Genomic DNA, 26,021 nt, shown 5'->3' with positions numbered 1-26,021 from the left:
TACCCAAAAGTATTGCATGGTCTACAGTGCCAAAAGCTTTAGATAAATCTATGAACAAGGCGGCACAGTACTTTATATTATCTAGGGCATTAGTAATTTCATTTACAACACGTAAATGAAGCCAGATTGATTACTAGAAAGAGTATTGTTAACAGTTAAAAAAGATTGTAGTTGCCTATTCACCAATGACTCTAGAAGTTTACCCGATCAGGAGGGCTTAGAGATGGGCCGATAATTATCCAATTCACTACCATCACCTCCCTTGAGGAGTGGTAAAACAAAAGCTGTTTTCCAAGATTTAGGAATCTTTCCCATGACAAATGTTTGATTAAAAATGTGCGTCACTACACCAGCAATAATAGATGCTGCACACCTGAGTACATATGGATCCAGATTGTCAGCGCCTAAAGATTTCTTAGAATCTAGAGCAGATAGTGCAGATAAGACCTCATCTTATCTAATCAAAGCAAACTAGCATCTCTGCATAGTATCAAATCAGCAAACATGTTTGAATTGTACTCATAGCCTTCCTTCACTGTCCAATCAGAAGATGCTCCATAGCAGGGTGCTCATATCAGATTTCTTGATCCAACATCCTCTCACTCTGTATCTCTTACAGTCAGTAGACATGGAGGATGGGAAGCCTGATCTGCTGCTGGTAAAAGAAAAGACAATGGAAGGCGGACCAGAGAGCATTGATCTGCAGAGTGGACAAAAAATGGTGGAGCAAGGTAAGGGAGAAATGCATATAGCACATTGTCTTCCAACAGGTAGCATCGCTTCTATGCAAGGCTCATCCCTCATCAGTGCTGGAGGGATCGTCTCACTATCTGACATAAAACAATGCATATAGTCTACATACAGTAATGCACCTGACAATTGTTTTGTTCTTCTTCATTCATAAAATGAAATCAGGACAACTTATGTTTGCATACAAACGCAGACATAATAAATTAACTTGACCAGGTTATTGACAACAACAAAAAAATCAACAAAAAAAATCTAACCTCTTCCTGCAGGTGGTTGGCTGGAGGATAACAGAGGAGACTGGGCGGCCATCTTGGATTCCCAGACGTGTGCAGCCAATGGCCAAGCGGAGGTCATTGGATGGGACAGTGTCCTCATCCCTGGGCTAGGGAACAACACTGTTAACCATAATCAGATACAGACAGCCGAAAGCAAAGCAACATCCAAACTTAGTCTCTATGACAACAGACTGGCTGAGACCAGGGCGAGGTGTAGATTTGGTCTGCAGGGTCGGGGAGGTGTCCGTATGCGGCTGGAGAGAACAGACACAGACTCGGCTATCGACGCTCCGTCCTGCTCCTATAGTTGTGATTCAGAGAGACTGATGGTACCTCAGGTTAACCCCCTAACAGGTGCTGCCTTCAGCCTGCCTTCTATAGGATCTATCAACTGGAACATGGACCCTGTGACAACACAGACTCTCCCTGGCCTTCGTCCTCCTCACACTCTCCTAATGTTAAACCAGACCTCGGACAATGCCAGTGCCTCAACACTAAATGGCTACACAAGCCCGATGACTAATGACAGTAGTAGTAATGCTATCAGTAGATACGGTGGCAAAGAGAAGCACTACCCGTGTTCATTCTGTGGGAAAGCCTTCAGTTTCCCCAAACAGGTGGAGATCCACAAGAGGATACACACAGGAGAGAAACCATTCAGCTGCCACCTTTGCCAGGCCAGTTTTTCACACTCATCCAGTCTGAAGAGGCACCAGAGGATGCACACAGGGGAGAAACCATTCAGCTGCCACCTGTGCCGGGCCAGTTTTTCCCACTCATTCAACCTGAAGAGGCACCAAAAGGTCCACACAGGGGAGAAACCATACAGCTGTACCCAGTGTGAGAAGAGGTTCTCCCGCCAGCAGCGGCTGAAGATGCACCTGAAGGTCCACACAGGAGAGAGTACGTTTGCCTGTACGCAGTGCGGGAAGAGGTTCTCAGAGAGGAGCTGCCTCAGGATACACCAGCAGAAAATGCACACGGCCCATGTATAGAGTATAGTGACATCATAATCTAACTGAGCAGCAGCAGTTAGGGAGAGCTCCTTGTAAAATGTTATTCTTTTTGTTAAATTATTTTGTATTTAGTGAACAGTTTGGTTGTTTCAATGCAGTGCTGTGTTCTCCACATCTGGATATGTTAGTAGATGTTTTTCCTTTGAGCAGATTGTTTGTTTTTGAGAGAATGATCAACCTGGCTCTAAAGACTAGATAGTCTACTAAGTCACCTTGATCATCTGGCAAGAATGCAACAAGGGCAAGATTGAGGGACTAGGGCATCAGGACAAGAGAAGATAGAGGAGAAATAGAGGATAAAACCAACAGAAAAAATAAATTGATTTGGAGGATTTCTAAAGGAAAGACAGTACAAGACATTAGAAAGTCAACCAACAAACAAAAACACACAAAAGAGAGGTAGGATTGTTCTGGACAATGTAATTGGTGTGTACAGTGTTAATTACACAACTAATAGCATTATATTTTCATTATAAATAGTGCATTATTTAAAACCGTTACATGCATGTCAGTGGAGGCTGGTGGGAGGAGCTATAGAAGGACAGGCTCATTGTCATGGCTGGAATGGAATATATGGAACGGTATCAAACATATGGAAATCATGTTAGACTCCGTTCCTTTTATTCCATTCCAGCCATTACAATGAGTTGGTCCTCCTATACCTCCTCCCGCCAGCCTCCACTGACATGCATCAATACTCAAATTCTAAAAATAACAATGGCAACAGAAGCAGAAGCTTGGCATATTCCATTTGATCTACTAGCAGAAAAAAACTCTGAACATTATTAACCGCATCACATACTAAAATTGCTGAGGGAAAATCCAGAGACATTGTTGGCTGATTACACCCTAATTGGAGACTCTGTTCACAACGTTGACATCAACTAACCGCTCTCCCACACCATCTGCCCGGTACAGTTGAAACCAGAATTTATCCATGAAGAGCACACTTCTCCTGGGTGCCAGTGGCCAATCGAAGGTGAGCATTTGCCAACTGAAGTCGGTTAAGAGGCCGAACTGCAGTCAGGTCAAGACCCTGGTGAGGATGACGTGCATGCAGATGAGCTTCCCTGAGACGTTTTCTGACAATTTGTGCAGAAATGTTTCAGTTGTGCAAACCCACAGTTTAATCAGCTGTCCAGGTGGCTGGTCTCAGACCATCCCGCAGGTGAAGCAGCCGGATGTGGCTCGTGTGTTTACACGTGGTCTGCGAGTCGTGAGGGAAGTTGGACGTACTGCCTAATTCTTTAAAAACGACGTAGGCAGGTTTTTGGTAGAGAAACGAACAGTCAATTCTCCGGCAACAGCTCTGGTGGACATTCCTGCAGTCAGCATGCCAATTGCAAGCTCCCTGTAAAACTTGAGACATTGGTGGCATTGTGTTGTGTGAGATGCCTTTTATTGTCCCACGCACAAGGTTCTTGATATGCCATGGCAAAGGAGAAATGCTCACTAACAGGGATGTAAACACATTTTTGCACAACATTTGAGAGAAATAAACTTTTTGTGCCTATGTAACATTTCTGGGATCTTTTATTCCAGCTCATGAGAAATGGGAGCAACAATTTACAATTGCGTTTATATTTTTTGTCAGTATATTCTTTAAAAAACAAGTTACCTACTGACCTTCAGCATGCATATAGGGAAAGGCATTAAACTTACTACAATGACTCAGATGACTCAGATTACTGATGTTTGGCTAAAATAAATGGATAATAAGATGATATTTGGAGCTGTATTAGATTTATTAGATTTCAATGTTGCATTTTATGTTATTGATCATGATTTGTTATTGAAAAACCTCACTTGTTATGGCTTTACATCACCTGCCATCACAGTTACTACATCAGAGTTACTTATCCAATAGAACTCAAGAGAGTATTCTTCAATGGTAGTTTCTCTAACATCAGATATGTACAGTGCGGTATCCCTCAGGGCAGTTGCCTTGGGCCGTTACTCAATTTTTACAAATTATTTGCCACTTGTCTAAAATGACAATGTATGCTGATGATTGCACACTCTACACATCGGCACCTACAGCCAGTACCTACAGCCACTGAGACTCTTCACAAGTAGTTAGTCAGTGTCAGAATGGGTAATTAAAAATAAACTGGTCATAAATACATCTACAACCAAAAGCATTGTATTTGGTTCAAAGCATTCCCTGGGACCTAAACCTCAACTGAAGTTGTGCATAAAGGGTGTGACCATTGAACGAGATGAAGAAGTTGAACTCCTAGGAGTAACATTGGATGGTCAGTTATCATGGTCAAGTCATATTTGGCCTCCCGAGTGGCGCAGCGGTGTAAGGTGCTGCATCTCAGTGCTCGAGGCATCACTACAGACACCCTGGTTTGAATCCAGGCTGTATCACAACCGGCCATGATTGAGAGTCCCATAGGGCGGTGCACAATTGGCTTAGCGTTGTCAGCGTTTGGCTGGTGTAGGCCGTCATTGTAAATAAGAATTTGTTCTTAACTGACTTGCCTAGTTAAATAAGGGTTCAAAAATATACACTGCTCAAAAAAATAAAGGGAACACTTAAACAACACAATGTAACTCCAAGTCAATCACACTTCTGTGAAATCAAACTGTCCACTTAGGAAGCAACACTGATTGACAATACATGTCACATGCTGTTGTGCAAATGGAATAGACAACAGGTGGAAATTATAGGCAATTAGCAAGACACCCCCAATAAAGGAGTGGTTCTGCAGGTGGTGACCACAGACCACTTCTCAGTTCCTATGCTTCCTGGCTGATGTTTTGATCACTTTTGAATGCTGGCGGTGCTTTCACTCTAGTGGTAGCATGAGACAGAGTCTACAACCCACACAAGTGGCTTCTACAACTTGATTGAAGGACACCATTGGTAAATTAAATTGATTGGACCTGTTTTGAAAAGGCAACATATGAGGTTGGAGGAATTGTCCGTAGAGCTCCGAGACAGGAAGGGTACCAAAATATTTCTGTAGCATTGAAGTTCCCCAAGGACACAGTGGCCTTCATTATTCTTACATGGAAGAAGTTTAGAACCACCATGACTCTTCCTAGAGCTGGCCGCCCGGCCAAACTGAGCAATCGGGGGGAGAACCTTCCAGAAGGACAACCATCTCTGCAGCGCTCCACCAATCAGGCCTTTATGGTAGAGTGGCCAGACAGCAGCCACTCCTCAGTAAAAAGCACATGACAGCCCGCTTGGAGGAAACCTGGCACCATCCCTACGGTGAAGCATTGTGGTGGCAGCATCATGCTGTGGAGATATTTTTCAGCGGCAAGAGACTGGGAGACTAGTCAGGATCGAGACAAAGATAAACTGAGAAAAGTACGGAGATCCTTGATGAAAACCTGCTCCAGAGCACTCAGGACTGAAACTGGGGCGAAGGTTCACCTTCCAACAGGACAATGACTCTAAGCACACAGCCAAGTCACGCTTTGGGACAAGTCTTTGAATGTCCTTGAGTGGCCCAGCCAGAGCCTGGACTTGAACCCGATCTAACATCTCTGGAGAGACCTGAAAATAGCTGTGCAGCAACGCTCTCCATCCAACCTGACAGAGCTTGAGAGGATCTCCACTAGAGAATAATTGGAGAAACTCCCCAAATACAGGTGTGCCAAGCTTGTAGCGTCATACCCAAGAAGACTCAATAATGCAATTGCTGCCAAAGGTGCTTCAACAAAGTACTGAGTAAAGGGTCTGAATATTTACATTTTTTATTTTTAATAAATTAGCAAATCATTCTAAAAACCTATTTTTGCTTTGTCATTATGGGGTATTGTGTACAGATTGATGAGCGGAAAAAACAATTGAATCAATTTCAGAATAAGGCTGTAATGTAACAATGTGGGAAAGGTCAAGGGGTCTGAACACTTTCAGAAGGCACCTAATTCTTACATTTTCATTTTTTGTTTTTGTTGAATGTAATAACTAGTTCTTGTCTATTACGGTTCTGTACTTTGTCATGTATTTGTATGTTTTATGTGGACCCCAGGCAGAGTAGCTGATGCATGTGCATCATATAAACTAAACATGTAATGTATTACTAGTTAGTTTGTTTGTAGTTAATTCTGTTGTATTTGGATGCAGTAGGAAACTAGATGAGGTGAACTGAGGAAAGAATGAGTATGAAAAGGCAGAGTAGATGATATGGTGATGGTTGGTGTGATGGCCGGGGGGCTTTACTTGGCTCATCGCGCTCTAGCGACTCCTTGTGGCAGGCCGGGCGCCTGCAGGCTGACCTCGGTTGTCAGTTGAGTGGTGTTTCCTCCGACACATTGGTGCAGGTGACTCTGGGTTAAGCGGGCGGGTGTTAAGAAGCACAGTTTGGTGGGTCATGTTTCGGAGGACGCTTGACTTGACCTTCAGCTCTCCAGAGCCCGTTGTGGAGTTGGAGCGATGATACAAGATCGTAATTGGATATTACGAAAAAGGGGGTAAACAAAAAAAATGATAAGCATTGTCTGTACAGTAAAATGCTGTAAATGACGTCAAGAGCTCAGGCTCTGTGCTTCACAGCGCTGGATGGGTTTTGAATGACAGCTGTTCTGAACTTGAGCACCACACGCGACAAGAAGTTGCCCCCATCCCTCCCTCTAATTGGGCAACTTTTACAGATGTTTTGTTTTCTGAGGGAAATGCTGTAAATTAAGAGGTCTCAATGTATTCTGAAAGATGAGACGTTGAGGATTATAATAAATACTGCTTTGATGTCATACTTGCAAGTCAAAAACCTGTGAGTCCAGACGTGCTCTTCACATTTCCATGTCATCAAATTCATGTCATAAACACTGTGAACATTTATGGTCACTATGTTTGATGTACATTTACTAGATGACATGGCATCATACCCTGGGTTGTTCTGAACAGAATGAGACTGTCTATTGTGAAGAAAATTTGTCACGAAACACACACTTGAATGCACCCGACTCCTTTCTATATCTATACAATTACAACCCGTTTCTCTGAATTGCCCTGTGAAACCTTAACACTAAGATTGTACCTCAGGTTGGCAATAGAACAAGCTTTCAAATGATGCTTACCTGACCCAGACTGAAATTTATAATGGGCTGTTTGTGGATAGTGTAAACAACAGTAATTGTGTGATGTCGGGGATGCAGGGCTGTGTTCCAAACAAAACAACTACAAGTCTGTTTGCTCTAGTTCCTCAATGGCACAGCTAAGAGCTCAAAAAAACACCTGATAGTTGAAGACTTTGTGTCATGAAATTACTTAGGAACTGTGCACACTTTGGAGAGGTGTCACCAGTTAGCCCTCACTTAAACCCTTGTCATTTTTTGGTCTTCTGTTGCACCTACCCCACATTTTCCAGGAATATTCTTATCATGTTAATGAATGTATCCAGAGTATTTTCAGATTTCATTATCAACAAATGTGGTGAAAAGTGCAGTAAATGTAAAAATAGTGATTTTGGGACTCAGTCTTGTATCACGTGAAATGTTGTGTTCTCAACTTTGGTCTGTTAATGTTCCTATCAGCTCCTAACTGTTCCAATTTTAATTGCTACCATGTTTATGCATATGCTTTTCATATTTATTCTGTAAGAAATACCTCCCTGACCGAGGCTCCAGTCAAGGATCCAGTCTGCAGCCCAGACCATTCTCTTCACAGTCTCAGTGCAGGGATGAAGCAGGGCCTGGGTCTGATAGAGATAGAACTTCCTGTTCCTATGATACAAACACCACAGTATCCATGATGAACAGAGAGGTAGTCTATCAGCAAGGCTGTCTTCTCCTTCAGGATCTCATCTTGTGACTGGGTTCATAGAAAGCCTGGACCTGGGTCCAATACGGACAGGGTCAGGATGGACATTCACCACAAGAGGTACCTAGCCTATAACACATCACACAATCCTAACAACACCCAAACAATGACTAGAGGTCATGGAGGGAGCCCAAAGACTAACCACCTGAGGGTGGTGGCTCCTGCTTCTACCTCCTCTGACGTCATTGGGTCACAACGTGGGAAGCTGGGCATTAGGACGGATGCTGACAAGCCGTATGCCTGCCCCACATGTGGGAAGCGCTTCACTGAGGCGACTTATGTGAAGAGCCACCAGACCGTTCACACCAAGGAGAGGCCCTTCAAGTGCAAACTGTGTTACAAGAGCTTCTCCTTCCTGAGTAACCTTTTCAGACATAGGAGTGTTCACAACGGGGAGAAATCATAGCAGTGTGGCTTAATATGTAAACAGGAGATATCTGGGAACCATTCTTTAGCTGACATATTATAGTTATCATGTTCAGTGTCTTAGGGTTAGAGGGTTTTTTGGATTACTAAGTCCCTCAGTTGAGCATCTTTCTCACATGAAACAGACTTGTTTTTTAGTGTGCTGGCATACACAAAATATTGTCATTGAAGTGTAACTATATTTCCCCTCTGAATTGGTCTAATCTATTCATAAAAAATATACTGTCCCTCTTTTATATAACACCCCCTTCCCCAAAAAAAACATTAGCAGTGGTGAGGTAGACCAGAATTAAGTGGTAGAGACTTACAATATTTGCCTTGTGAAGCCTACCGGAATAGATTTTGGACTGGTGTGATTTTTTTGTGTGCATCCTCCACCCAGAGGAAGCGGATGCTTCGCTGCTCAGCGCTCAACCTGTGTCATGCTTTGCTCTCTGGAACAGGGAGCCGCTCAAAGGGGTGATCAGTGGGGTAGTGTTGCGTGTAGAGGTGGATCAAAGGAAAAATTATATTTGTGGATTTTGTGACGCCCTCTATTTGGTGAGACCTGGTGGCAATGGTGAGACTGAGAATATCGTCTGTCTTGTTGAGCTTTGACAAGAGTTTCTACCTGATACGGTCAGGTTAGGTTATATTTGCTATTCTATGAGGGCCTATGTTCCGAGCCCGCTACGGTTCTTTAGGTGCCAAGGATTCAAACATGTTGCATCAGTGTGTAGAAGGGATATCACACAATGTGAGAAATGTGTAGGAGGGAATAGTCATAAGGAGTGTACAGTTGGGATAGAGAAAGCATTGTATGTCAACTGTGGGGGCGCTCATGCAGCTGGGGATCCAAAGCGCCCTCAGAGACAAATTGAGATTGCCAGAGTTCGAGTTGGGAGGAAAGTTTCCTATGCTGAGGCAGGGACGAGAGTAGAGGTGAGTGATTTGACTGGGAGCCCCCTAGTGAGTAGGCCTAAAGGGAGAGATCCAGAGAGTATGAGATTTTGGTTGGACTTCCTACTTTTATAGACATGTTGATCAACCACACTGCACTGATGGAGTAGAAATCACAGAAGATAGATGTGGTAGTTGCAGCAGCAGATAAATATTTGGGTGTGAGAGATTTTAGTGCAGAAAATGTATAGGGAGTTTTGAGAGAAGGGGTTCCATCCTCCAAGGCTGACGGCCAGATGTTGGATCTCTTAGGGCCAAAGTAGTTTGATGGGGTGGTGGGTTTTTGGGGAGAGTGGGTAGGTGTAGGGTTAGATGGTGGTGCAATTAGAGGTCCTGAACAGTCATTCTGAAACATATTTTTTAACTAACTACCAGAAAGTTAGAAAAGACAGGTTGGGTGTGTGGGAAGCTTATATTAATGAGCTTGCCTTGACTGCCCTTTGAAACACCTATATCAAGCAACTTGGATGCAGGGAGAAGTGTTGCTGTAAAATCATCTCAGTTTTTTTTGTAATACATCTCCCGTTTGGCATGTCTCTCGTGATGCAGTTCACAGCAGCACTGACGGGTGTGTTGACCTGACAACTGCATTTGAGTTTTGAACGACCCTTTTGTTCCATGCAGGCTGAAGACCTAGCTAGCCCGTAACTAGCTTCCCCCAGGCACAGCCAATAGATGAATAGGGTAAACTTTCAATTATATTTGCTGACACCTCGCTGTCAAATTTTGGCACCAGTGGAGTAGCTATATAGCAATATAAACCACGCTCCTCTGCAAACACGCCTTTTCTGGTGTTGGTTACACGGTGGTCCTTATTTAAGTTCGATCATGTGACGTCACCTTAACCCCTTAATAATGAATCCAAGTGTTTGACATGGGGAGGGGACCAGTAATTTATGATAAAACTTTATAAATGTAAAAGCAACAGTGACCTTGATGATTTTCCCATTACTTTCTTTTTTACCAAAAAGGTGCAATCCACCCTCCGAGCAGCGAAAGGCAGCAATAAGCAACACAGCGTCTAGTCTGTTGGAAAGCCACACGATGAAGACACCAACTAATAACATCATTTCTCTACAGTGTGTACGGAAGTAAACTATGACCAAGAACAATTTACACATGAGCGTTTTTTCATTGTTATTTGGACATTTATAAATACCATGGAACTCAAAATATGGCTCATTTAACTGCGCAGCATCACATTCCCCATCTATTATTTAATTCGCTTTAGAGACAGGACTTGGTTGTTAGACGTTATCTTGGTATCGCTAGCTGCTAACAATGGCTAACTGTATGGTTTTTCACACTCAAATAGCCTCCATCATGGAGGTGCTAGCAAATACAGCGGTGGCAGAGATCTGTAAACTCGTAGATGACGACTATGCAGTGTTTCGTTTGGAAATAACTCAAAGCCAGAAAGAAAACAGAGGATTGCGGAGGAAACTACTGGAAATGAAGGTGTCACGGGAGCGCGCAGAGAGAACAATGCGAGAGCGCGTCCTCGCCAGTCGTCCCAGTAGTGTCAAGATCCTCGACCGATACAGAGGAATGGCAAGAGGTACATTTTGTAGGAGGCTGCGGAGCAGGTCGCGGTTCATATATAGCTCAGTGCCTGTTGCCCCGTTCCCCTCTGTACGTGTTCAGATGTGTAACCCAGAATTGGGTCTTGGTCAGTTTTTGGATAGAATGCAATAATTCTCCTGATTACATGGCTACCTTGCGCAAAGACACAATATCATATTGTAACCAGATCCTTTATTTACTGTATTTCTTATTATGTACTAATTGAAAACAATGTGATGCATGGAACATAATTGGCCTACATCAATCAATTAATAGTATATCAAGTAGTTATGAGAAGTGTTACCGTGCCAATTCTAGACAGCATCAATAGTGTACAATATACCGTTGAACATTAACAGTAGCGAACCAAACCACCTCTTTTCCTCCAATCACTCTCTCGGGTGAAGGACATCTCACTGGAGGCCACAGAAACTTTGTGAAGCCAGCGGGGCACAATACATGGAGAGATGACCAACAAATCACTGTTGATGAGGGGAGTGGAACCTCAACCCAGTATGTTATCATGATAGAGGTTAGTGTAACAGTGTTGCATTGAAAATTACAATTACTTTGTAACTCAAATGTGGCCTGTCTATTTCAGAAAGGCTCCTCTCAGCTATTCACTTGCATACATGTACATAGGGGAGCTTGTGAGACTTGTGTATGTGTGTGTGAATAACTCACATTGGAGAGTTAGATAAGATGCAAGAATAATCCTTTACTCAGATATTACATGTTACAGGTCACGACATCCTATCTGCGTTACTCATCTCATATGCATATACTGTATTCTATACTATCTATCTTAGCCTAGGCCACTCTGACATTGCTCATCCATATATTCTTATTCCGTTCCTTACTTAGATTTGTGTGAATTGGGTATTTGTTGTGGAATTGTTAGATATTGCTGAACTGTCGGAACTAGAAGCACAACCATGTGTATGTGACCAATCAAATTTGATAGATTGATCTATCCTTGCTAGGTGCCCCACTAACACCTTCTCTGGGTTGGTATTATGACCATTATCTCAACACCTTTCTTTTCATATAGAATTAGCTTGAGCACTTCATACCATTTTAATACCGCAGTGAATATACCTATTTACATTATCAACACCTTTTCCCTTTCTTGCCCTAGTTTGGAGCAGTGGTAGCATATTGGGCAATTCTGGAAGGTTGAGCACCTCTGGGAGCCTCAGGGCCTCTCCTTCCTCTTCCACGTCCTCTTGAAATTGTGGAGGTACGGTCGGCAGAGAACTGCCCTGGTGGGGTCTTCCCCATCTCCTCATTATGTGTCCTGCCCACACCATCCAGAGGATATTCACATTCTTCCCATGTAGACCTGCACAAGTCTGGTTCATCCTTGGGAGCAATTTGCAAATGCTTGAAGGTACCACGTTCATCTGTACAAACAATAGTACGCAAGTATAAACACCATGGGACCACGCAGCCGTCATACCGCTCTGGAAGGAGACGCATTCTGTCCCCTAGAGATGAATGTACTTTGGTACGAAAAGTGCAAATCAATCCCAGAACAACAGCAAAGGACCTTGTGAAGATGCTGGAGGAAACGGGTACAAAAGTATCTATATCCACAGTAAAACGAGTCCTATATCAACATAACCTGAAGGCCGCTCAGCAAGGAAGAAGCCACTACTCCAAAACCACCATAAAAAAGCCAGACTACGGTTTGCAACTGTACATGGGGACAAAGATCATACTTTTTGGAGAAATGTCCTCTGGTCTGATGAAACAAAAATAGAACTGTTTGGCCATAATGACCGTCATTATGTTTGGAGGAAAAAGGGGGAGGGGGGTCTTCCAAATGGACAATGACCCCAAGCATACTTCCAAAGTTGTGGCAAAATGGCTTAAGGACAACAAAGTCAAGGTATTGGAGTGGCCATCACAAAGCCCTGACCTCAATCCTATAGAAAATTTGTGGGCAGAACTGAAAAAGCGTGTGCGAGCAAGAAGGCCTACAAACCTGACTCAGTTATACCAGCTCTATCAGGAGGAATGTGCCAAAATTCACCCAACTTATTGTGGGAAACTTGTGGAAGGCTAGCTGAAACGTTTGACCCAAGTTAAACAATTTAAAGACAATGCTACCAAATACTAATTGAGTGTATGTAAACTTCTGACCCACTGGGAATGTGATGAAATAAATAAAAGCTGAAATCATTCTCTACTTTTAATCTGACATTTCACATTCTTAAAATAAAGTGGTGTCCTAACTGACCTAAGACAGGTAATTATTACTAGGATTAAATATCAGAATTTGTGAAAAACTGAGTTTAAATGTATTTGGCTAAGGTGTATGTAAACTTCCAACTTCAACTGTATATGTGAATAACTCAGATCAGAGTGTTTAAATAAGTTCCCGATCATAATCCTTTACTCGGGTGTTACACGTTGCAGGTCACGACATCCTAATCAGACACTCATAATGCACCTGTTTATCTATCCTAGATATGTGCCCCACTAGCGCCATCTCTGTGTTGGTATTATGACTATTATCACAACACCTACGACATTGTTATCCAATTCAACTCATGTACCGGTAATAACCTCCTCTCTTCTTGTCAGTCTGCAGATGGAGAGGCTGCAGGTACTGGAGGATCGTGTCTGGTCAAGCAGGAGAGGACTGAAAGAGACGACCCACAACACAGCAGAGAAATCCAGACTGTAGACACGGGGGACCATTCCACCACCGCTATGCCCCAGCCCAGGACCAGACGCAGCATCACGGCAGTCAGTGGAATGCCGAACGCCGTCCTCAAGTCCGAGACAGACAAAGAGACTTTAACTGTAACCAAAAGGCTTTTACACACAGGATCTGACCACAGGTCAGATCCAGAGAGACTGAGGCTGGGGCCACTGGGCTGTCCTGCTGTTCCTGGCTCAGAGTACTTACCATTATTTCGTCAGAGCCAGATGACGGATCATTCCTGTGGAGATGGTGATTGTGACGCATTAGACACAGGCAGTGATGATCCGTCTTGTTCTTACTCTACAGAGCTGGACCCTGGCAACATGCCCTTGGGTTTAGAGACACAGACTGATATGTCAAGAGGGGGCTGGAACCGGTACAGTAGTAGTGTATACTTTGAAGGGTGCCTAGATAAGAAAGGGGAAGGTCTGGTCGTAGATGAAGTGAAAGTGGAGGGCGACACTCCTCCCACACAGAATGGAGATCGTCACCTTGGAGACGGACACTCACAGGGCAGAGATTTCTTAGATTACAGGGAAAGCTTAGAGACAAATCCAAATGTCACAAACCACTACACTTTACACTCATTCAGGGACCCAGTGTCCACGTCGATGGGACCTTCCGACCCACACGGCTCAAATGACAGGGCTAGAGCCCAGGCTCAGGGAGGGGAAGCCACATCAGGCAATAGTAAAGATAAACGGTTCCTCTGCATGTTCTGTAACAAAGGCTTCAGCTGCCTCCAGAAGGTGGAGATCCACCAGAGGGTCCACACAGGGGAGAAACCCTTCAGCTGTACCCAGTGTCAGATGCGTTTTGCCCAGACTGGTGACCTAAAAAGGCATCAGAGGGTCCACACGGGGGAGAAACCATTCGGCTGCCACCTGTGCCAGGCTAGTTTCTCCCACTCCTCCAGCCTGAAAAGGCACCAGAGGGTCCACACAGGGGAGAAACCCTACAGTTGCCCCCAGTGTGAGAAGAGGTTCTCCCACCAGCACCATTTGAAGATGCACCTGAAGGTCCACACCGGAGCGAGGTTGTTTGCCTGTACGCACTGCGGGAAAAGTTTCTCAGAGAGGAGCTACCTCAGAATACACCAGCAGAAAAAACATTCCATTCTATAACATATAAAGTAACCATTCTGCTCAAAGTTTAGATCAAACCTTGCATTAAAGACAAAGATTAATTTGTTGTCAGCAGAAAAAAACAGATGCATTTGGTATAACAAGAGTTACAGATTTCAGTGTTAAAATATTCCTGAGTAGAATATTGCATCGAGACAGTGTGTGATATATAATATATACAGTGCCTTCGGGAAGTATTGAGACGCCTTGACTTTTTCCACATTTTTTTACATTACGGCTTTATTCTAAAATGGATTAAATTAAACAAATCCTCAGCAATCTACACACAACAACCCATAATGCGAAAATAGGTTTTTAGACATTTTTGCAAATTATATTACAAATAAAAAACACCTTATTTGCATACAGTACCAGTCAAGTTTGGACAACTACTAATTCAAGGGTTTTTATTTATTTTTACTATTTTCTACATGGTAGAATAATAATGAAGACATCAAAACTATGAAATAACACATGGAATCATGTAGTAACCAAAAAAGTGTTAAACAAAGATTCTTCAAAGTAGAGACCCTTTGCCTTGATGACAGCTTTGCACACACTTGGCATTCTCTCAACCAGCTTCACCTGGAATGCTTTTCCAACAGTCTTGAAGATGTTCCCACATATGCTGAGCACTTGTTGGCTGCGGAGGCAGGGACTGGGCGACTAGTTGGGAAAAATGAACGGAGCAAAGTTCAAACAGATCCTTGATGAAAACCTGCTCCAGAGCGCTCGGGACCTCAACCTGGGGTGAAGGTGCACCTTCCAACAGGTCAACGACCCTATGCACACAGCCAAGACAATGCAGGAGTGGATTCGGGACAAGTCTCAAAATGTCCTTGAGTGGCCCAGCCAGAGCCCGGACTTGAACCCGGTCAAGCATTTCTGGAGAGACCTGAAAATAGCTGTGCATCAATGCTCCCCATCCAACCTGACAGACCTTGAGAGGATCTGCAGAAAATAATGGGAGAAACTTCCCAAATACATGTGTGCCATGCTTGTATTGTCATACCCAGGAAGACTCAAGGCTGTAATTGCTGCCAAAAGTGCATCAAAAAAGTACTGAGCAAAGGGTCTGAATACTTATGTAAATGTGATATTTCAGTTTTGTTTTTGTAATAAATTAGCAAACATTTCTAAACCTGTTTTTGCTTTCTTATTATGGGGTATTGAGTGTAGATTTAATTTTTTGAATAAGGCTGTAACATAAAAAAATGTGAAAAAGGTCAAGGGGTCTGAAGACTTTCCAAAGGGACTGTAAAGCCTAAAGTTTGTTGAATATTGTGTTTGTACTGTAAGCTCTACAATGTTCACAAATGTCTGTTTCATTACTTCCATTCAACTATTGTTTCGACATTTTTTAATAAGAAAATTACGGCAATTTATCAAGTACATGCAGAATTTTAGTTCAGACATGTTTGTGTGGTTTTCATATGGTGTATTTAAACTAACTTTGTTTGAAAAATCCAATTTTGTGTTTATTAAACATTCTAAGACCCAACAACGACTTAATAAATATACCTACACTAACAAACACCTACAGTACACATCAAAATAGTTTAGTCAGGTTTGTCTGATGACTTGACTTATCATAGCTGACTTATTTTTACCCACAAAATCATATTTACAGTGCCTTCAAAAAGTATTCACACTCCTTGAATTTTTCCACATTTTGTTGTGTTACAGGCTGAATTTAATTAAAATGGGTTAAATAGAGATGTATTGTCACTAGCTTACACACAATACCCCATGATGAAATGATGAAATATCTTGAGTAAGTTAGTTTTCAACCCCTTTGTTATGCCAAGCCAAAATAAGTTCAGGAGTTAACATTTGCTTAACAAGTCACATAAGTTGCATGGACTCACTGTGTGCAATAATAGTGTTTAACATGATTTTTGAATTACTTCCTCATCTTTGTACCGAACACATATGTCATGTCCCTCAGTCGAGCAGTGAATTTCAAACACAGGTTAAACCACAAAGACCAGGGATGTTTTCCAATGCCTCTGAAAGAAGGGCACCTATTGGTAGCTGGGTTAAATATAAAAAGCAGACATTAAATATCCCTTTCAGCATGGTGAAGTTATTAATTACACTTTAGGTGTATACAATACACCCAGTCACTACAAAGATACAAGAAGGAAACCGCTCAGGGATTTCACCATGAGGTGACTTTAAAACAGTTATAGAGTTTCATGGCTGTGATAGGAGAAAACTGAGGATGCATCAACAACATTGTAGTTACTCCACAATACTAACCTAATTAACAGAGTGAAAAGGAGGAAGCTGGTACAGAATAAAAAATATCCTGAAACATGCACCCTGTTTGCAACAAGGCACTAAAGTAATACTGCAAAAATTGTGGCAAAGCAATGTCCTTAATACAAAGTGTTATGTTTGGAGCAAATGCAACACATTACTGAGTACCACTCTCCATATTTTCAAGCAAGCATTATGTTATGGGTATGTTTGTTAATTGGTAAGGACAGGGGAGTTTTTCAGGATAAAACAACCAGAATGGAGCTAAGCACAGGCAAAATCCTAGAGGAAAACCTGGTTCAGTCTGCTTTCCACCAGACACTTGGATATGACTTGACCTTTCAGCAGGACAATAACCTAAAACACAAGGCCAAATCTACACTGGAGTTTCTTACCAAGAAGACAGTGAATGGCTGAGATATTTATCTATTTAATTTTCAATAAATGTGCAAACATTCAAATAAACAAACAAATAAACAAAGAAATGATTGTTTTCCTCAATTTGTGGGGGTGTGGTCGACTGGAATTCTTTCTTATGACATGAATACCGACACAGAGTATACAGTTGACATGTAACCAGGTCAAAAATCCCGATCCTACAGTTCGCAATGCTCCCACGTAGGGAATTAGAGCATGCGAGAAGAGCCCTGTGATTTGAGGGTAGGCCTGCAACAGTTGTAGCTTCGGTCCAGTTGCAGAGTCAAAGAGAGTCATAGCTATGGTCACACAGTTGTCGTAGAAGACCGGAAGCGGGGAACTATGTCGGACAGAATGGGAACGCTAGCTAGCTACAACGAGAGGACTAGAAGGATAAACACTATCAACAAGGAAGGTCCTACAGGGTGTAGTTTTGTCTCACCTGGACTACTATTCAGCCGTGTGGTCAGGTGCCACAGAGAGACCTCGGAAAATTGGTTGATGCTGGTTGATGCTTATTTATAAAACCCTCTTAGGCCTCACTTAGGCCTCACGTCCAATCTGAGATACCTACTGCAGCCCTCATCCTCCACATACAACACCCGTTCTGCCAGTCACATTTTGTTAAAGGTCCCCAAAGCACACACATCCCTGAGTCGCTCCTCTTTTCAATTCGCTGCAGCTAGCGACTGGAATGAGCTGCAAAAAACACTCAAACTGGATCTCTTCATTCAAAGACTCAATCATGGACACTCTTACTGACAGTTGTGGCTGCTTCCTGTGATGTATTGTCTTTGCCTTCTAACCCTTTGTGCTGTTGTCTGTGCCCAATAATGTTTGTACCATGTTTTGTGTTGCTACCATGTTGTGCTGCTACCATGTTGTTGTCATGTTGTGCTGCTACCATGCTGTGTTTTCATGTGTTGCTGCCATGCTATGTTGTTGTCTCTCTTGTCGTGATGTATGTTTTGTCCTATATTTTTAATTTTTAATCCCAGCCCTGTCCCCACAGGAGGCCTTTTGACTTTTGATAGGCCGTCATTGTAAATAAGAATTTGTTCTTAACTGACTTGCCTAGTTAAATAAAGGTTAAAGGTTAAAATAAATAAATAATAATAATTAACACGGGGGTGTTTATTAATAAGGAGTATTTGAGGATTTGGCTATTCTGACAAATCTATGGATAGCATAATCTAGGTTTCGGCCACTCATCTCTGCAAAATGGCAAAATTTCCTCTGATAATGGTGTGATACCCTACAGTTTTCTTGACATTTTGTTTTCATTATTGTGATAGGCTCATGTTTTACCCGGATGGCGTACCCCCACTATTTATTTTACTTTGAACCTGTACTGGACCATACAGCCTTACGTTCATTCCTGCTTCAGGCTATTTATTTGGTGTTGAAGAATGGACAATTGTGGGGAACCGGTCTCCAAGTAGGCTACAGGTAACGTTAGCTATCTGTGTGGGAAAAATGTCATCACAGGTAAGACATTTAATTTGGGGGGGGGCATAGTCCGTTTGTAACTCCACACACTACTTGTTGCTTTAGTGTATAGTGTGTTGTTGGTCTTGGCTAGTTTAATGTTAATGTTATGGTTGGTAATTAGCTAGCACTTACGTGGCTAACGTTAGCGCCTTCATGAAAATGGGCATGAGGGAAGAACAATATTACGTTTGTCAAAGTAGTGAGAATGCTTGGGAGCTGGCAATGTTTCTTAAATGTAGTTTTGTAATGGACTTAAACAAGCACACAACAACAAAATTGCATTTGAAAAATGTTTTTGCTGCTAGACAATTAGATAACCACAGGTTGTTTTCACCACAGGTACCCACAACTTTCTATTTAATACCGACTGGCACTATTCCCCGTATGTAGCCCCGTCCACTTGAACCAGTTCTATTCGAATGCGATTGTGTTTGTGTTTCCGTTTTACAACTTCCGTTAACGCCAGCGAATTACCTCAGACCGCTGGCTAATAATAAAAAAACGCGCATCATTAACACATCTTAACAGATAAACTAAAGAAAAACATGGCTCCAACTTGGGAACACACACAAATGGCTTCATCAGGAGGAGGGAAAACGAATGATATTTTAAGGCCGATGTTCAGCCCAGCCAATCAAGCAGCTCTTACCACTCTGCTTGGGCACTTTTATTCAACAACGGATCAGTAGAGACTGCTGGATGCGCTTGCCTTGGAAAGTCATGCAGCCTCAATTCTTTGGAAGGTCGGGCTAATAAGCAAAGTCACTTGCATTTCTATTTCTAACTTTACTTAACATAGCATACAAGTAGTCTTCATGTGTTGTGGTGAGAGTTACTATAATCCATAGACGAATTTATGATTGAGTTCTCAGATGATATCTATGATCAATCTCCGCATTACTTGGTATTTTAATTTATGTTTATAGCCTATTTACTTCGTTCCTTTTCAAAGATGAAAGTGCTCAATACTGCCTTATCTAGACACATAATGATAAAATAGTCAGCCTTAACATAGCAATTAGAACAAACGTTTTGTTGGATGAAAGCTGAATTGAGAATGTCCTTATTTATTGGTTATGTTAATAACATGTATTTGTGGATCAACAGAACTGCTGTATTTATATGGGGAATCTGTGAGTATCCTGTCAAATCTCATGTTGGTGAAGCAAGGTAGGTGAAGCATGGAGTAGGGTATCAAATGTATTTAAACATCAGCTTCACATGTAGTTCTTTAGTGTTATTTGTCATGTCTTGTTATGTCTGTTCCTGTCCTTTCTCTTCACTCTGTCTCTCTCTGCTGGTCTTTTTAGGTTACCTTCTGTCTCTCATTCTTCAGCTGTTCTACATCTCCCCTAACTAGCTCATTCACTCCTTCCCACCTGTTCTCTCTTCCCCCTCTGATTAGGTCTCTATTTCTCTCTCTGTTCCTGCTACTTTCAGTGTCTGATTCTTGTTTGTGTTTTTTGATGCCAGAAGCAAGCTGTCGTCGCGTTTGCTTCCACCTTGTCCTATCCTGTCGGAGTCTGCCTGGCAGGTGCGATTGACATTCCTCTCAGACAGTTAGGGGAGCCCACAGCCTTGTTCGCTTTAGATGGTAGTTCTCTCCCCAAGATTCAGCGTGAGACGCTGCCTTTAACCCTCACTGTCTCTGGTAATCATAGCGAAACCATTTCTTTTTTAATTTTTCGTTCACCTTTTACACCTGTTGTTTTGGGTCATCCCTGGCTAGTGCGCCATAACCCTTCTATTAATTGGTCTAGTAATACTATCCTATCCTGGAATGTTTCTTGTCATGTGACCTGTTTAATGTCTGCTATCCCTCCTGTTTCCTCTGTCTCTTCTTCACAGGAGGAGCCTGGCGATTTGACAGGGGTGCCGGAGGAGTATCACGATCTGCGCACGGTGTTCAGTCGTTCCAAGGCCACTTCTCTCCCTCCACACCGGTCGTATGACTGTAGTATTGATCTCCTTCCGGGAACTACTCCCCCGGGGTAGATTATACTCTCTGTCGGCTCCCGAACGTAAGGCTCTCGAGGATTATTTGTCGGTTTCGCTCGACGCCGGTACCATAGTCTCCTCCTCCTCTCCCGCCGGAGCGGGGTTTTTTTTTGTTCAGAAGAAGGACGGGTCCCTGCGCCCATGCGTGGATTATCGAGGGCTGAATGACATAACAGTTAAGAATCGTTATCCGCTTCCTCTTATGTCTTCAGCCTTCGAGATCCTGCAGGGAGCCAGGTTTTTCACCAAATTGGACCTTCGTAACGCCTACCATCTCGTGCGCATCAGGGAGGGGGACGAGTGGAAGACGGCGTTTAACACTCCGTTAGGGCACTTTGAATACCGGGTTCTTCCTTTCGGCCTCGTTAACGCTCCAGCTGTCTTTCAGGCACTAGTTAACGACGTCCTGAGAGACATGCTGAACATTTTTGTTTTCGTTTACATGGACGATATCCTGATTTTTTTTCACCGTCTCTCTCGATTCATGTTCAGCACGTGCGACGCGTCCTCCAGCGCCTTTTGGAGAACTGTCTTTATGTGAAGGCTGAGAAGTGCACTTTTCATGCCGCCTCTGTCCCTTTTCTCGGTTCCGTTATTTCCGCTGAGGGCATTAAGATGGATCCCGCTAAGGTCCAGGCTGTCATTGATTGGCCCGTTCCTAAGTCACGCGTCGAGCTGCAGCGCTTTCTGGGCTTCGCTAATTTCTATCGTCGTTTCATCCGTAATTTCGGTCAGGTGGCAGCTCCCCTCACAGCCCTTACTTCTGTTAAGACGTGCTTTAAGTGGTCCGTTTCCGCCCAGGGAGCTTTTGATCTTCTTAAGAATCGTTTTACATCCGCACCTATTCTTGTTACACCTGACATCTCTAGTCAGTTTGTTGTTGAGGTTGACGCGTCAGAGGTGGGCGTGGGAGCCATTCTTTCTCAGCGCTCTCTCTCTGACGGCAAGGTCCATCCTTGCGCGTTTTTCTCTCATCGCTTATCGCCGTCAGAACGTAACTATGATGTTGGTAATCGCGAACTGCTCGCCATCCGCTTAGCCCTAGGCGAATGGCGACAGTGGTTGGAGGGGGCGACCGTTCCTTTTGTCGTTTGGACTGACCATAGGAACCTTGAGTACATCCGTTCAGCCAAACGACTTAATGCGCGTCAGGCTCGTTGGGCTCTGTTTTTCGCTCGTTTCGAGTTTGTTATTTCTTATCGTCCGGGCTCAAAAAACACCAAGCCTGATGCTTTATCTCGTCTCTTCAGTTCTTCTGAGGTCTCCACCGACCCCGAGGGGATTCTCCCTGACGGGCGTGTTGTCGGGTTGACTGTCTGGGGGATTGAGAGGCAGGTAAAGCAAGCACTCGCTCACACTCCGTCGCCGCGAGCTTGTCCTAGGAACCTTCTGTTCGTTCCCGTTCCTACTCGTCCGGCCGTTCTTCAGTGGGCCCACTCTGCCAAGTTAGCCGGCCACCCCGGCGTTCGGGGTATGCTCGCTTCCATTCGCCAGCGTTTCTGGTGGCCCACTCGGGAACGTGACGCGCGTCGATTTGTCGCCGCTTGTTCGGTCTGCGCGCAGACTAAATCTGGGAACTCTCCTCCTGCCGGCCGTCTCAGACCGCTTCCCATTCCCTCTCGACCGTGGTCTCACATCGCTTTAGATTTTATCACCGGACTGCCTTCATCAGCGGGAAGACAGTTATTCTTACGGTTGTCGATAGATTCTCTAAGGCGGCTCATTTCATTCCTCTCGCTAAGCTCCCTTCTGCTAAGGCGACGGCTCAGATCATTATCGAGAATGTTTTCCGAATTCATGGCCTTCCGTCTGACGTCGTTTCCGACAGAGGTCCGCAGTTCACGTCTCAATTTTGGAGGGAGTTTTGCCGTTTGATTGGGGCTTCCGTCAGTCTCTCGTCCGGCTTTCATCCCCAGTCTAACGGTCAAGCCGAACGGGCCAATCAGACTGTTGGTCGCATTTTACGCAGTCTTTCTTTTCGTAACCCTGCGTCTTGGTCAGAACAGCTCCCCTGGGCAGAGTACGCCCACAACTCGCTTCCCTCGTCTGCTACCGGTCTATCTCCTTTTCAGAGTAGCCTCGGGTACCAGCCTCCGCTGTCTCATCTCAGCTCGCCGAGTCCTGCGTCCCCTCCGCTCAGGCTTTTGTCCAGCGTTGCGAGCGCACCTGGAAGGGGGTCAGGTCGGCACTTTGCCGTAATAGGGCGCAGACTGTGAGGGCCGCTAATAAGCGTAGGACCAAGAGTCCTAGATATTGTTGCGGTCAGAGAGTATGGCTCTCCACTCAGAACCTTCCTCTTAAGACAGCTTCTCGCAAGTTGGCCCCGCGGTTCATTGGTCCGTTCCGTATTTCTCAGGTCATTAATCCTGTCGCAGTGCGACTTCTTCTCCCGCGCTATCTTCGTCGCGTTCACCCGGTCTTCCATGTCTCCTGTGTTAAGCCCGTTCTTCGCGCCCCGCTCGTCCTTCCCCCCCCATCCTTGTCGAGGGCGCACCCATCTACAGGGTTCGTAAGATTTTGGACATGCGCCCTCGGGGCCGTGGTCATCAGTACCTAGTGGATTGGGAGGGGTACGGTCCTGAGGAGAGGAGTTGGGTTCCCTCTCGGGACGTGCTGGACCGTTCGCTGATCGATGATTTCCTCCGTTGCCGCCAGGTTTCCTCCTCGAGTGCGCCAGGAGGCGCTCGGTGAGTGGGGGGGGGTACTGTCATGTCTTGTTATGTCTGTTCCTGTCCTTTCTCTTCACTCTGTCTCTCTCTGCTGGTCTTTTTAGGTTACCTTCTGTCTCTCATTCTTCAGCTGTTCTACATCTCCCCTAACTAGCTCATTCACTCCTTCCCACCTGTTCTCTCTTCCCCCTCTGATTAGGTCTCTATTTCTCTCTCTGTTCCTGCTACTTTCAGTGTCTGATTCTTGTTTGTGTTTTTTGATGCCAGAAGCAAGCTGTCGTCGCGTTTGCTTCCACCTTGTCCTATCCTGTCGGAGTCTGCCTGGCAGGTGCATCCTGCATTATACCAACGTTCTTTTGTTCCACTGACTACGTTGGAAGAGGATTTATGCCATTCCTGTTTTTTCATTAAAGAACTCTGTTTTCTGTTAAAACCGCTTTTGGGTCTTCACTCAAGTACATAACATTATTAGCGTCTTTAGTGTTATTGTTTTTTTCTGGGTGAATTAGCTTTGTAAAAAAAATATCCTTGTGGTTGGGGGGGAGGGGGTAATGCCTAAAGTATGGTCAGTATAAGTGGTCTCATCTCATTGGGAACAATAGCAAGGTAAGTTTATGATGAAACTTGCATGTGTTTTTGATTAAGTTGATCACATAGTCCTCAATCACACAATTGTTAATAATGTGATTTTTTTTGTAACAAACATTCTATCACAGGTGCAGTGTCCAGTGGGCTAACTGGCATAGTCTGCACAGATTAGCCGTGACAATGGAATGCAGGGACTCGGAGGAACCTTGAGCCAAAGCGGTTAAACAGCATTGACTATACACACCATAAGGCCAGTGACCAATATGCAGAAAAGTGTCCAGAATGTCATCCCCTGCCTCCCACTCCTGCATTCCACTCACAGGAGGAATTGAATAGGAGTTTGAGACACCTGAATCTGCCTTTGGGGAGTCTGCTCTATAAGTGTGTTAATGCTGAACCAACAATCATATCACAGCCAGTAGCTCCTAGGTAAAATTGGACTGAAAGGACTATTTATTTGTTGCTGTACCATTTTAATGTATTTGAAGATAGTGAGCTGATGGCCTCTCAGTGGCTGGAAGACTGTGGATACTCTGTGGCCCACAGAGGCACTGTTGTCAATGTTGAAGAGCCATGGCTATCAGCAAGCCCTGATGGAGTGCTGAACACCAAGGAGCTGTTTGAGATCAAGTGTCCTGTCATGGGGAAGGGTGGTTTTCTCTGGATGTTGTCCTCAATGGGAAAGCCTGTAATGTGAAGGTGGTGGAGGGCACACCCCAACTGCAACCACATGGGCCACGTGGCTACTACATGCAGATGAAAATTGGTGTGTTTTGCACAGGACTGTGAGAAAGTAAGGTGTTCATTTGGACTCCGTCCCAGCAAGTGGCCATCCCTGTTCCCTATGATTCATAGTTCTGTGCAGAGGCTGTCCGGGGGTTGAAGGCATTCTACTCAACACACATGCTGCCATTTATTGTTGAGGAGCATCAGGAAGGCAAAATATAGTGACAAATATATGCAGCTCTGTAGACGTATGTAGTCAAATGTCTCTCCTGTTTTCAGTTACCATTAACAAATTGTTTTTCAATTAAAAATCCTGACTTAATGCATCAACAGTCTCAGTGTTGTGGAAATTGTTTTTGACTTTGGTTTTAATATTAATGAGAATGTAAAACTGATAATTAAGTCGAGTTGTTATAGAATGAATTGACATTTATTTAACATCACTTTTGAGAACTTTCATTCAGCGTCTTCATGATTGATATCACCACGCAGGTTACACAATGCAGCACAGATTCAAAGTATTTTGTCCATTTTAGATGAGAGGTTGATTGGCACTGTCTGTGAGATGATTCTAAACCGTTTGACCCTTTGAATTACGCGTTCCGCATGAACCCGCACGCTAGCTATCCGTCGTGTACATGTGGTCTCCTCTTCTGACAGCTGTGCGCCTCTTTTTGTGAAGGCTGGAATTGTTAATTTGACCTTCTTCTCATGTAGCAGATCACGGTTTGTGAAGCCCCGGTTCAGAAATCAGTATGGCTTGTTAAACAAGTTCATGGACAAAACAGTACAATAAAACACCATACTGCATGAACGCTCCTAATAATATTTAATAATCATAATAATTAAGTATATATAAAATTAGATTTTTTGAGTTGTGGAGGAAATAAATTGTGCTATTATGACTGTGCTTAGATGCAAGAGGGAGACACAATGAGAGCAGGCAAACTGCTCAAGCGTTTGGCTTGAACTTGTTCTCAACTAGCCTACTTGGTTAAATAAAGGTGAAAAAGGATGCTCCACTTTAGGCTTCTTGTCAAAGAAGTGGTAGGAGCACACAAAGAGACGTTTTGGAAGTTTCTTTAGGTTCAACGCTTTGAGCCAGAGCCGCAAAGGTGGATGCAGGTCCTATGGGGCTCCACAGGTACATACAGATCGACGTCGTAGAGATGTTCAAAACATTCTTGTTGTAAAAACGACCTCTTCATCCAATTATTGCCATAGCCTCGTACGGAACACATAATGCTTGTCATGTTGGTCGATATTAGGATTTTGTGCGGTT

The 26,021-nt window shown here is 43.8% G+C and overlaps 2 protein-coding genes across 2 annotated transcripts in view; both read left to right on the top strand.

Moving 5' to 3' along the window:
- The window catches only part of LOC135507727 (uncharacterized), a 30,519-nt gene extending 26,765 nt beyond the window's left edge, over positions 1–3,754 (top strand). Inside the window, exons 7-8 of the mRNA XM_064927329.1 lie at positions 620–731; positions 1,020–3,754. Of these exons, the coding sequence (XP_064783401.1) occupies positions 620–731; positions 1,020–2,020 (1,113 nt within the window). The 3' untranslated portion in view covers positions 2,021–3,754. The remainder of the gene's footprint in view (positions 1–619; positions 732–1,019) is intronic.
- A 6,485-nt stretch (positions 3,755–10,239) lies between these two features.
- LOC135507726 (zinc finger protein 233-like) lies at positions 10,240–17,314 on the top strand. Its single transcript, XM_064927328.1, has 3 exons — positions 10,240–10,746; positions 11,159–11,283; positions 13,341–17,314. Exons 1-3 carry the CDS (start codon positions 10,470–10,472, stop codon positions 14,586–14,588), a joined length of 1,650 nt encoding a protein of 549 aa, XP_064783400.1. The 5' UTR covers positions 10,240–10,469; the 3' UTR covers positions 14,589–17,314.
- Positions 17,315–26,021: the final 8,707 nt, after the last annotated feature.

The sequence above is a fragment of the Oncorhynchus masou genome, chromosome 21 (assembly GCF_036934945.1).
Source record: "Oncorhynchus masou masou isolate Uvic2021 chromosome 21, UVic_Omas_1.1, whole genome shotgun sequence".
NCBI classification, from domain to species: domain Eukaryota; kingdom Metazoa; phylum Chordata; class Actinopteri; order Salmoniformes; family Salmonidae; genus Oncorhynchus; species Oncorhynchus masou.
This window is presented reverse-complemented; position numbering and strand designations above follow the sequence as displayed.

Excerpts from the sequence above, each read along its gene's own strand:
- LOC135507726 (XM_064927328.1), top strand. The coding sequence starts at position 10,470 with ATGGCTAACTGTATGGTTTTTCACACTCAAATAGCCTCCATCATGGAG. Across the intron at positions 10,747-11,158 it reads ATACAGAGGAATGGCAAGAG|GACATCTCACTGGAGGCCAC; the intron begins GTACATTTTGTA and ends TCTCGGGTGAAG. Across the intron at positions 11,284-13,340 it reads AGTATGTTATCATGATAGAG|TCTGCAGATGGAGAGGCTGC; the intron begins GTTAGTGTAACA and ends TCTTCTTGTCAG.